The 11769-nt window shown below is 53.0% G+C and overlaps 1 protein-coding gene across 4 annotated transcripts in view; it reads left to right on the forward strand.

Moving 5' to 3' along the window:
- Positions 1-11769, forward strand: part of NELFA (negative elongation factor complex member A) — a 39581-nt gene that overhangs the window by 9510 nt on the left and 18302 nt on the right. For 3 of the 4 annotated variants that reach the window (XM_053578008.1, XM_053578007.1, XM_053578006.1), the window contains exons 2-10: positions 1983-2154; positions 3759-3920; positions 5923-6012; positions 7200-7330; positions 7419-7488; positions 7838-7926; positions 8811-8922; positions 9729-10006; positions 10083-10182. In XM_053578008.1, coding sequence (XP_053433983.1) covers positions 1983-2154; positions 3759-3920; positions 5923-6012; positions 7200-7330; positions 7419-7488; positions 7838-7926; positions 8811-8922; positions 9729-10006; positions 10083-10182 — 1204 coding nt within the window. Of the gene's footprint in view, positions 1-1982; positions 2155-3758; positions 3921-5922; positions 6013-7199; positions 7331-7418; positions 7489-7837; positions 7927-8810; positions 8923-9728; positions 10007-10082; positions 10183-10280; positions 11019-11769 lie in introns of those variants that run through there. The other variant, XM_053578005.1, reaches the window with a different exon arrangement.

The following is an 11769-nucleotide window of genomic DNA, read 5'->3' on the forward strand; positions in this document are numbered from 1 at the left end:
TTCCCCCAGCACCTGTCTGCTCTCTGTTCCCTTTCTGTGTGCACGGCTGTGCAGCCCTGCCATTGCAGTGGGTCAGTTCCCTGACTTTGTCAGACCCCAGATTGGACCCCGCAGGTATGTGGCCCTGCCATTGCAGTGGGTTAGTTCCCTGACCTTGTCAGACCCCAGATTTGGACCCCATGGATATGCAGCCCTGCCACCGCAGGGGGTCAGTTCCCTGACCTTGTCAGACCCCAGATTTGGACCCCTGGGTACAAGGCTCTGCCATTGCAAAGGGTCAGTTCCCCGACCTTGTCGGACTCCAGGTTTGGACCCTGGTTGTCTTAGCAGATTGGTCTGGGGCAGTAGCTTCACCTTGTAGGGATGCATTTCCTTAGGATGTGTTTTGGTGGAAAAGTTTTAATTTAGTCTACAGAGTTTGCTTGGCTTCCTAAAATTATGGTTATCCTTTATCAGATCTAGAAAATTCTCAGCCGTCGTCTCCTCAGCTGTTGCCTCTGCCCTGCTCTCTCCTTCCTCCCTGACTGTGCAAGGAGGACTATCTCCATCATGTCTGGCTTATTCTATTCATCCATCGTTCTTTCCTCTGTTATTACTGATTTTCTTTTCTTTCCTATAGAGCCTCTTATTTTATTCTCATAGACTACTCTCCACTCTCCCCATAAGCAGCAGCCATTCTCTTTTGTTTAATGTGTGTCTTTTCTTGTGTTTTTAAAATACTCGTTTCCTGGCTTTTTTAAAGATATGATTGACATACACTACCCATGTTTAAAGCAGTGTGGTGTGTGCTCTTGGAAAGCCCCCATGGTGAAGGTAATGGAATACCCACCTCCTGCCCCTTTGTACCCACCTGTGTCCTCCTCATGCTAAGGTGACACTGGCGTGCGTTGACACTTACAGGTGAGTTGGCATTTTCTGCAGTAGTACGTAGTGGGCCCTCAGTGAGCTTGTGCCTGGCCTCTTCACTCAGTGTCACCGTGTGGAGCTTCCTCTGGGCATGTTAATGGTTTGTGGGGTTTTGCTGAGTAATGTCCTTGTGTGGCTGTGTACACTGTTGTTATTTCTCTGGGAAAGCCCTGGTGCCGGTGGCCAGGCTGTAGTGCAGGTGTGTTTCACGGCCACACTGCTCTTCAGAGTGACCTCGAGTTTCCCTCTGCGTCACCTTGTGAGGGTTCCGACACTCTGGGTCCTCGTCAGCATTTTAGGGTCAGGCACTGTCACAGGTTTCGGTTTGCATTTCCATCATGACTTAGCAGCATCTTTTCCTATGCTTTTTGCCATCATAGATCTTATTTGAGGAAGTTTTCACATCTTTGGGGCCATATATTTTTATTATTTATTTATTTATATGTATATTTTTTTCAGACAGTCTTACTATGTTGCCCTCGGGAGAGTGTCGTGGCATCATAGCTCACAGCAATCTCAAACTCTCTGTCCGAAGTGATTCTCTTACCTCAAGAGTAGTTCCCAAGTAGCTGGGACTACAGGAGTCCACCACAACGCCCGGCTATTTTCTTGTTGCAGTTGTCATTGTTGTTTAGCTGGTCCTAGCCGGGTTTGAACCCACCAGCCTCAGTGCATGTGGCTGGTGCCCTAACCACTGTGATACAGGCGCTGAGCCAGGGGTCATATGTTTTTCACTGATATAAATTCTATTGTTCTACATATACCATTCAGTTTCTTTACATCTAGTGTTTGCCTGGTTGCTCTGAGTGAGCTGGGCCTGCCTTCCTGCCCGGTGCTCCCCTAAAAGGTTTCCTGAATGGAAGTGGCCTTCAGGCTTCGTTCCAGTGCACACCCAGGATGGAGTGCTGAAGGGGCTGCCTGGGTGTTGTGGGGAGCACTGTATACTGGCAGAGGCTGTGGCAGCTCAGGAAAGCTGGGTGACAGGGGGGCACAGGGAGGGGAGCCCACCTGAAACCTCGGTGGCTGGGTAGGCACAGCGGACACCTCCCCTGCAGCGGCGTCTACTCTCTCTGCAGATGAAGGGTGCCCTGATGGAGATCATCCAGCTCGCCACACTCGACTCGGACCCTTGGGTGCTCATGGTCGCCGACATTCTGAAGTCCTTTCCTGACACAGGGTCGCTTAACCTGGACCTTGAGGAGCAGAATCCAAATGTTCAAGACATTTTAGGAGAACTTAGAGAGAAGGGTATGCTGTGTGGCTTCAGTAGATGTTGAGAGGAAGGAATGCATTTTTAACAATTTTTTTCTAAAATGGATTTGGTTTTTAGAGCGTTATGTTATTCATTGTGTCATGTGTGCGGGTCCTAAAACACGAACAGCACTTAGGCTACCCTTCCTGCTTGTTTGAAAAACAAGCTTGTGCAGCTCACAGGCCCTTCCCTCTGCTCCTGCTCTGTTGTCTTACCCACGACAGCCTCACACCGTATGTGTCTGCCTATCAGTAGGGACTTGGCCCCTTCAAGTGGTGTCTCTGGAGTCTCAGAAATGCATGTCAAAAGTATCAACAATTAAGTAGTTTAGAGTGTGAATTGAAAACCATTTAGAAACTATGTTCTTTCTTTTTTTTTCTTTGAGACACAGTCTCACTCTGTCACCCTAGGTAGAGTGCTCCCTAGATAGAGTGCTGTGACGTAACAGCTCACAGCAAACTCAAACTCTTAGGCTTAAGCAATCCTCCTGCCTCAGCCTCCCAAGTACCTGGGACTACAGGTGCCCACCACAAGGCCTGGCTATTAGAAAATATTTTCAAATGGTTTTAAAGAACATGAAATGATGTGATCGCCTCTGCCTTTTCTGAATTTCTCTCCTGTCCTGGAGAATTAGAACTGGCAGCTCCTGCATCCAGAGAGCTACTCAAGGGCTGGGAGAGGCGGCCTGGTGTTCTTCTCCCCTGCAAAGTAACCACTCTTGTACTTTCTAGGTTATCTCTTGATTTGGGGTTTTTTATTTGTTTTGGTTTTTTCTTTTTTGAGACAGGGTCTAGCTCTGTCATCCCAGCTGGAGCGCAGTGGTGTCATCACAGCACACTGCAGCCTCAAACTCCTGGCTCAAGAGATCCTCCTGCCTCAGCCTCCCAGAGCCTTGGGCATGCAGGCGGAGCTGCCTGGCCTGTTACTTGCTTTGTAACTGCTGGTCTGGGTGAGCCTGCTCCCACCTGCTGCAGCTTCCCTTGGGGGCAGGAGAGGCTTGATCCTCCTGCCAGTTTGTGGGTTTTTCCTCAAAGTGGTTTCTGGGAAGCAGGAGCTCCTGGCCCCCTGTTTTTTTTCCTGAGACTTCACCACTGGGTGACCACACAGACCCAGGGAGTGACATGGGCAGTGTTGATGAGGCGAGGCCCATGGGGACTGGAAGAGAGAAGCCACAGATGCAGTCTTCCTTTTGTTTGGGTGGCATGTTTTGTCAAAATTCCATGATCCTGAAGTCCTAAGTGTGTGAAGGTCCCTCCAGAAATAACTGAATTTGTAGACACACGTGGTTCCCAGACACCAGTGGTGCTGCAGGCTGACAGCTGACAGGCCAGCAGTACAGTCCCTGTCCTTCCTCCCACGCAGCTCCTGGGGCTCTGATGAGCTCTCCCTGGTGGAATGCCTGTCCCACGTGGATTGCCTTGGCTGCCGGGGGTGGCAGGGCTGGAGCAGCAGGGAGCTGGTCCAGGGACCACAGGGGACTCGAAAACACAGAAACTACCACAGCTGTTGGTGTGCGGTGGGGGTAGGCAGCTCTTTGTCTTAGCTGTGAGCCTTCTGGTCTTGACTGCCTGGTAACTGGGCTGTGGGTGTCTCCGTGCAGTGGGTGAGTGCGAGGCATCTGCCATGCTGCCGCTGGAATGCCAGTACTTGAATAAAAATGCCCTGACGACCCTCGCCGGACCCCTGACACCTCCAGTGAAGCATTTTCAGTTGAAGCGGAAACCCAAGAGCGCCACGCTGCGGGCGGAGCTACTGCAGAAGTGTGAGTGCCCGCTGTCCTCCAGCATCTCCTTCTTAGGTTCTTGTAGAGTTTATGGTGCTGATGCTGATCTTTTATGAAGGCAGAGGTCTGCATAAAGTGTTTTTTTCTTGAGATAGTCTCACTCTGTCACCCTGGGTAGAGTGCTATGGTGTCATAGCTCACAGCAACCTCAAACTCTTGGGAATCAATAGTCCTCCCGCCTTAGCCTCCAAGTAGCTAGGACTGCAGGTGCCCACCATAATGTCTGGCTAATTTTTCTATTTAGTAGAGAAAATCTTTCTGCCTTGGCCTGGAATTACAGGCATGAGCCTCTGCGCCTGGCCCATAAAGTTTTTTGTGAAAAATTTATTTATCACTATACCTGTGTGGTGGAAACATGCTTTTAGAAATTTTAGAATTTCAGGTTAAGGTGTCTGTAATTTCTGTTAGAAAAGTGAGATCTGGGGCGGCGCCTGTGGCTCAGTGAGTAGGGCGCCGGCCCCATATGGCGAGGGTAGCAGGTTCAAACCCAGCCCCGGCCAAACTGCAACAACAAAAAAAAATAGCCAGGTGTTGTGGCAGGCACCTGTAGTCCCAGCTGTTCGGGAGGCTGAGGCAAGAGAATCGCGTAAGCCCAAGAGTTAGAGGTTGCTGTGAGCCGTGTGACGCCACGGCACTCTACCCGAGGGCGGTACAGTGAGACTCTGTCTCTACAAAAAAAAAGAAAAGTGAGATCTGTACCAGCCAAGTGGAGTGTGCTGCTGTATGTAGTGGCCCAACTCCATGCTGTGCGCCGGGAGGCTGTGTGTAGTCTGATGCCCCGCCTGGCTCGCAGGCTGTCAGTGAGCTCAATTTGACTTTAACGGTATTTGAGAGGCAGGAGGATCATTTGAGCCTCAGGAGTTTGAGACCAGTTGGGCAACATAGTGAGACCCTATACAAAAAATAAAATTAAAATTAAAAAGTGATTAGCCAGGGCGGCGCCTGTGGCTCAGCAGGTAGGGCGCCGGTCCCATATGCCGGAGGTGGCGGGTTCAAGGCCAGCCCCGGCCAAAAAAAAAAAAGTGATTAGCCAGTGTGCTGGTGCACTTGTAGTCCCAGCTACTTGGGAGGCTGAGGCAGGAGGTTCACTTGAACCCATGAGTTTGAGGCTCCTGTGCGCTATAATCATACCATTGCACTCTTGTCTGGGCAACAGAGTGAGACCCTTTCTCAAAAAAAAAAAAAAAGAAAGCGCCTATAGTCCCAGCTACTCGGGAGGCTGAGGCAGGAGAATCGCCTATGCCCATGAGTTGGAGGTTGCTGTGAGCTGTGTGACGCCACGGCACTCTACCAAGGGCGATAAAGTGAAACTCTGTCTCTACAAAAATAAATAAAAAAAAAAAAGAAAAACGAGAAAGATATCTGATCATTTCATTTAATGCCTTCTCCAACAGCGTCTTACCGAATATGTATGGAAGATATTTGCTGGGAAGAGGGCAAACAAATGATTCTTCCAGTTAAATGACACAATACAGATTTCAGTAAACTTTTATTTTGAATGGCTATGGAGGTAATATTTACAGACTTTGCCGGGGCCCTCAGAGACCTGACCTGCCACCTTGCTGAGCTGGAGAGTCTTTGTTTCTTTGCCGTGCCTGTGTGGTGGTGACAGGGACTAGGGGAGGACAGTGCTCTCACCAGGCTTCAAGCTGAGCTGGTGTTCCCAGCCCTGAAGCCTAGAGCTTTCCTGGGGGCCCTGTGTGGCCAGTGCAGTGGTTGGGCACCCCCTCAATGCCTCTGCAGCCTGTTCCTGCCGTTGGTGTCTCTGCTGTCACCCGGAGCTCTGAGGTGTCCATGTGGAAAATCTAGGCATGGTATTTCAACTTGTGCTAGGCTTCTCAGTGAACAGACAAGTGCTTATTTAGAAAAAAATGAACATTTGCACGTGACTCTCTAACTCATCAGGCTCACTGAGGTGTGATGTGAGGGGTGAGGGCACTGTTGCTTGAACGAGCACCCACATGCACCCTTTCCCTGACAGCCACCGAGACAGCCCAGCAGCTGAGGAGGAGTGCGGGCGTGCCCTTCCACGCCAAGGGACGGGGCCTGCTCCGGAAGATGGACACCACAAGTAAGACCACACCCCCCAGTGCAGGCCGCGATACCGGGCACATGTTCTGCTTGCCAATAGGTCAGAGCTGTCTGTGGCTGTCCTAACAGCTACCACCTGTCTTTATCAGGAAGGTCACATAGATGTTACAGCTGATCAGGTCCTAGCTCTGGTAGGACTGAGAACTGGAGGACTCGGGGTGTTGCCTGAACTGTTCCACTTAGAGAGGGAGACCTGGGAGGAAGTGTGAACTCATTAAGTGGGGGAAGCCAGAATTGGAGGGAAAACTGGATTTTGTTAGATGGCTGTGGTGGGTGGGGCTGGCAGGGGCAGGTGTGGGTAGAGGTGAGGCTGCTCCTGACTTTCTGGCTTGGCCACTGGCCCAGATGTTGTCCCTGTGCCTCAAACGTCTCCAGGGTGGGGAGAGCCTGAGGAGGTGGCAGCCTCACAGGCCCAGCCTCACAGTGCTACAGCAACTGGGGGAGAACCGTGGTGGCCCCAGCCCAAAGTACTGCTCTTAGACCTGTCCCTTTGTCCTCATGATTTGTCCTCACTGCCCTCAGGGTTGAATAACTTACCAGAATTGATAGGCATTGATGACAAGAAAACAGGGCTGCCCTTGGGAACAGTAGCAGAGCACACACACCTCTAGAAGGTGCTGGACAACAGCCGAGGGGCCAGAGGGCTGGAGGCCATTGTCCTGTATGTGGGGAGCACCTCCTTGAGGGTTGGTGAGCCCTGTCTGCGCTGGTGCCACTCCCGTGTGTGAGATGTGGTGGCTGGAGATGTGACCTTTGTTTTTGCTGAGTGTCACAGGCAGAGATGTCACAGATTGACTGAAGCCATTGCTTTCCTGGGAGAGGGCCCGCACCCTAAGGTCCAGGAGTCCTAGGTGTCCCGGCCAGCTGTCCTCTCTCTCACCCAGGTCCTATGGAGATGTAGCAAGTCCCTGAGAGTCGAGGGCTTGTGCCTGCCAAGTGCTGTGGCCTGGTGCTTCCTGGCCTGGCAGGGTCTGAGCTGAGCATTCTTTCCTCACAGCAATACTGGCAGGACTAGCTTTCACTCATTACAGAGAAGGGCGGAGCACACAAACCAGGGACAAGATGTGCTGTCCCTGGCAGCCGAGACCCAGGCCCTCTCAGTTGTTGGGTGTTGGGGCCCTGCTGGTCACTGCTGCTAAGCAGCTGATGGTACTACCTTCTCTCCAGCCCCACTCAGAGGCATCCCGAAGCAAGCACCTTTCAGAAGCCCCACGACGCCCAGTGTCTTCAGCCCCACTGGGAACCGGACCCCAATCCCACCTTCAAGGACACCGCTGAGGAAAGAAAGGGGTGTGAAGGTGGGCCAGTCCCCTGGCTTCTTTGAGCCCCCCAAATGAGCCTGGCTTCTCTGTCAAGGTTAAATGTGGGCTGTGCTTGTTTTGGCAGCTGCTTGACATCTCTGAGCTGGATATGGTCGGTGCCGGCCGGGAGGCAAAGAGGAGGAGGAAAACGCTAGGTGTGTGGCATGCGTCCTGTCAGGGTCTGCAGGGAGGGGCTGGCAGCCTGGACCTTCCCTGGCCTGGCTCTGCCCCTTCCTGGGGCTAGCCAAGGCCATGTGGGCACTTGCATGGATAGGACTGCCAGTGGGCGATGCGGGGCCAGCCACGGTTCCTCTGAGCTCCCTGCCTTGACTGGCAGACGTGTTACTTCCCTCATGGGGACGGCAGCCCTTTTCCCAAAGGGTCATTTCCTTTGCCTGGAAGCTGGTATCTTGAGCTGAGTCTGTGTAGATGATGATACTGGTGCCTTCTGAACTCATAGGAGGCCTCCGGGGTTACTAACAAGGACCTCAACTTCCTCAACAGATGCAGAGGTGGTGGAAAAACCACCCAAAGAAGAGACAGTTGTTGAAAATGCCACTCCAGACTATGCAGCTGGCCTGGTGTCCACACAGGTAGGATCAGTGCAGTGCGGCTGTGTCTTCGCAACCAGGTGCTCCCTCTGGTAGCTATGGCTGCCACTAAAATATGTTTTGTTGGAGACTGTGCATGTGCATGTGTGCGTACATGCATGTGCACTTTGTGCATGCATAGTATGTGTGTATATGTGTGCAGGTGTGTGTGTGGTGTGTGCAAACAGGTAGATGAGAGGCAATGAGGTGAGGGCCCCGACATGGGCGTCAGACTCAGGTTTGGGAAGCGCCTGCCCCACACTCACTGGGGGGGTTGCTTAGGGAGTCTCCTGACCACTGTGCCTCGGTTTCCTCTCTGACACGGGGGGTGGCAGTGCCTGTCTTGCAGGTCGCTGTGCGTGGATGAGAGCCAGGTGGGGGGCCATTGAGTGTGCAGCCTGAGATCTCAGCACCCTGGAGACCCTAGTCCTGCTTGTGGGTGGGGCGGGGGTGGAATAGGGAGCAGTGTGGCCATGCAGAGGTGGTGGGGGACCGTCCTCAGCCGCAGTGGTCGTTTTTGTATAACAGGCTTCTTGCTTCCTATTGCGCACACTGTGTCTTCTAATTTTCTTAGAATCAGCGTGTCATCTTTTTGTAATAGCTTTCGTGGTAAGAAAAAGCAGTCAATTTTCTTCCTTCCTCCCAGACGGCTGGTTTGGGAGGTTCCCTAGGCACCACCCTCTCCATAGACAGGAGCAGCTCAGCCCTCTCCTCTGCTAAGGTGGTTGCAGGTGCCAGTGGGCTGAGGGGCAGGAGGCCAGGGCACTGCCTACCCCAAGGGGGTTTGGGAGGGCATCCCTGATGTCCTGCTGCAGCTCTGGGAGCTGTGGGGGAGCACACTGAAGACCTGGCCCGTTCTGAGAGGAACCCTAAACTCTGTGTTCCAGAAACTTGGGCCCCTGAACACTGAGCCTGTGCTGCCCTCCACAAGCTACCTGCCCTCCACGCCCAGCGTGGTCCCAGCCTCCTCCTACATCCCCAGCTCCGAGACCCCCCCTGGTGAGTAGATGGCAGGTCGGGCAGGTTGGCCCTTTGCTGGGCCCATTCTTAGTAAGCTCCTGGCCTGGAGGGAGTCCAGCGTGTCCATCAGGAGATGGTCTTGCTCAGGGGAGCTGCTGGGGACTGCATTTCTCACCTTGATACCAGGACATCTGTTCTGTTACTTTCTTTAAACCCCTGCTAGCCAGCACAAGTTTCAAGAAATAATCAAAAGCTTTGATCTGCTTAGTCCTTCCTGGGAGGAAGCAGGCAGGTGCCCCCCTGTGGGCTTGACTGGAGAATCCTGGTCCTGGGGTAGCAGCGCCTTTCTTGCAGGTGGCTGTGCCCACCCAGCAACCCCAGCTCTTGCTTCTGGGCAGGTGAAAGGGGAGCTGTGGAGGGCAGTGCTAGGGCTCCCTCAGACAGCCCCCAGGTTGGGAGAGAGAATATCTAAGGGAAGGTTAAACTTGGGGTAGTAAATTCTGTTCAGGCTTTTGCTCCAAGCTCAGTTTAGCAAGGAAGAGAATGGCTCACTTTGGGGTCAGGTAGCCTTTCAGGGGCCCACAGGGCTAGGGTGAGGCTCAGGCATTGTGTCTGTGAACTTGGAAAGGACTGAAATCTCTGGCTTTGCCCTTCCAGCTGGGCTCAGGGGGCTTGTGCCCCTGGCCTGGCCAGCATCTTTGGGTGTCCTGGCTGGGGAGGGTAGAGCTGGTGGGTGGGACAGAGCTGCAGTCAGGAGTAGAGCTGAGCCTATCACCTTCCCCATAGCTGTGGGGGCTGGAAGCGGGGCAGGGGACTTTCCTCACCAGGCCATACTCTGCCTGCAGCCCCATCTTCTCGGGAAGCCAGCCTGCAGGCCAGCCGGCCACCGGAAGAGCCCAGTGCCCCAAGCCCCACGCTGCCAGCACAGTTCAAGCAGAGAGCACCTATGTACAACAGTGGCCTGAGCCCAGCTGCACCCACGCCTGCAGCACCCACCTCACCTCTGACACCCACTACGCCCCCAGCCATTGCCCCTACGGCCCAGACACCCCCGGTGGCCATGGTGGCCCCACAGACCCAGCCCCCTGCCCAGCAGCAGCCTAAGAAGAATCTGTCCCTCACAGTAAGTGATGCACCTGGGGTGGGAGACGGCAGCCTTGCTGAGGCCCAGGCACCCACACCCTCTCCCCGACTCACAGAGGGAGCAGATGTTTGCTGCCCAGGAGATGTTCAAGACTGCCAACAAAGTCACACGTCCCGAGAAGGCCCTCATCCTGGGCTTCATGGCAGGCTCCCGAGGTATGTCCATCTGGCTGGGCCTGGGTGGTGCCTTGGGTGGGGGATGGGTTCCTTGGCCCAGGCACCCACCCAGCAGCCCCCGCCCCTGCCCCCTGTAGAGAACCCATGCCAGGAGCAGGGGGACGTGATCCAGATCAAGCTCAGCGAGCACACGGAGGACCTGCCCAAGGCAGACGGCCAGGGCAGCACCACCATGCTGGTGGACACAGTGTTCGAGATGAACTATGCCACAGGCCAGTGGACGCGCTTCAAGAAGTACAAGCCCATGACCAATGTGTCCTGAGGGTGCCTGCCCAACTGCCAGCCCTGACCAGGGCTCTGAGGGGCGACAGCTTTGGTTTTAAGCAGCCAGGTGGTGGACACCCAGCAGGCTCCTTAAGTTTTAGATGTTTCTCTGGGGTGTTTTGGGCTTGTTTTTTAAATTTTAATATGGGTTAATTTTTGTGTGATATAAGATACTATTTTGGATTCCATATGACATTTTTGAATGTTAAAGCTAACCAAAAAAGTTATAACATTCTGATTTTAGTGACAGCTCTGCCTGTTAAGACTTACACCGTTAAGAAATTTTTTTTAATTCCATTGACCTCAAGTGAGGGCTTTCCCTTGTTAGTGCAGTGCCCTCCCTCCCCAGCAGGGTTGAGGGGACCAGAGGTGGTGCACGGCATTGCTGGGGACCGGGTGGGAACACCCTAGCCATGCCAGAGAACAGGAAACAGCGCTCTGTCCATCACCAAGACCTGCCTGGGAGTTTTGTATTTGTCTTTTGTACAGTTGCTGACACTTCAGACAGTCTTTGGGTACCTATTTTCATTGTAAAACAATCTGAATAATTAAAGTTTAGCTTTTCTAAAGCAAGCCCCTGGAGCTGTGTTTCAGACCAGCTTATCCTCCCTGCTTGGGAGCCCCAGTCACTCCCATGGCCTGCTATTGGGTTCCAGGGATGTGGCCAATCCTACCCACTATACCCCTGTTGTTGTACAAGGGTTGCCCACTGACTTAGGGGCTATGGTGAAAGGTTTCTTAGCATAGAAGGCTGAGATCCTGCTAGGAAAGTCAGCTGTTTCTTCTCTCCTGACCATTCACCATTAATGGGAGTTTGGGAACCAAATTATTTTATTTATTTATTTATTTATTCATTTATTGAGACAGTCTCACTATATGGCCCTTGGTAGAGTGCTGTGGCATCACAGCTCACAGCAACCTCTAACTCCTGGGCTTAAGTGATTCTCTTGCCTCAGTCTCCCAAGCAGCTGGGACTACAGGCACCAGCCACCTCTGGCTTATGGGACTGGCGTCCTACACCTTTGAGCCACTGGCACCGCCGCCTGGCTATTTGTTGTAGTTGTTTAGTTGGCCTGGGCCGGGTTCGAACCCACCACCCCTGGTGTATGTGGCTGGCACCATAATCACTGTGCTACAGGTGCCAAGCCCAAATTATTTTTGAAAAAAAAAAAAAAAACAACAAAAAACATTGTTCCACAGCTGGTGCCCCCTGCTCTTTCCATTATTTGTACACTTTCCAAGGCTGGGCTGCACCAGCCTCTCCCTGGAGGGTCAAAAGTGAAATGACAGGCTGGGGTTCCC

This window comes from Nycticebus coucang, chromosome 23 (genome assembly GCF_027406575.1).
Source record: "Nycticebus coucang isolate mNycCou1 chromosome 23, mNycCou1.pri, whole genome shotgun sequence".
NCBI classification, from domain to species: Eukaryota; Metazoa; Chordata; class Mammalia; order Primates; family Lorisidae; genus Nycticebus; species Nycticebus coucang.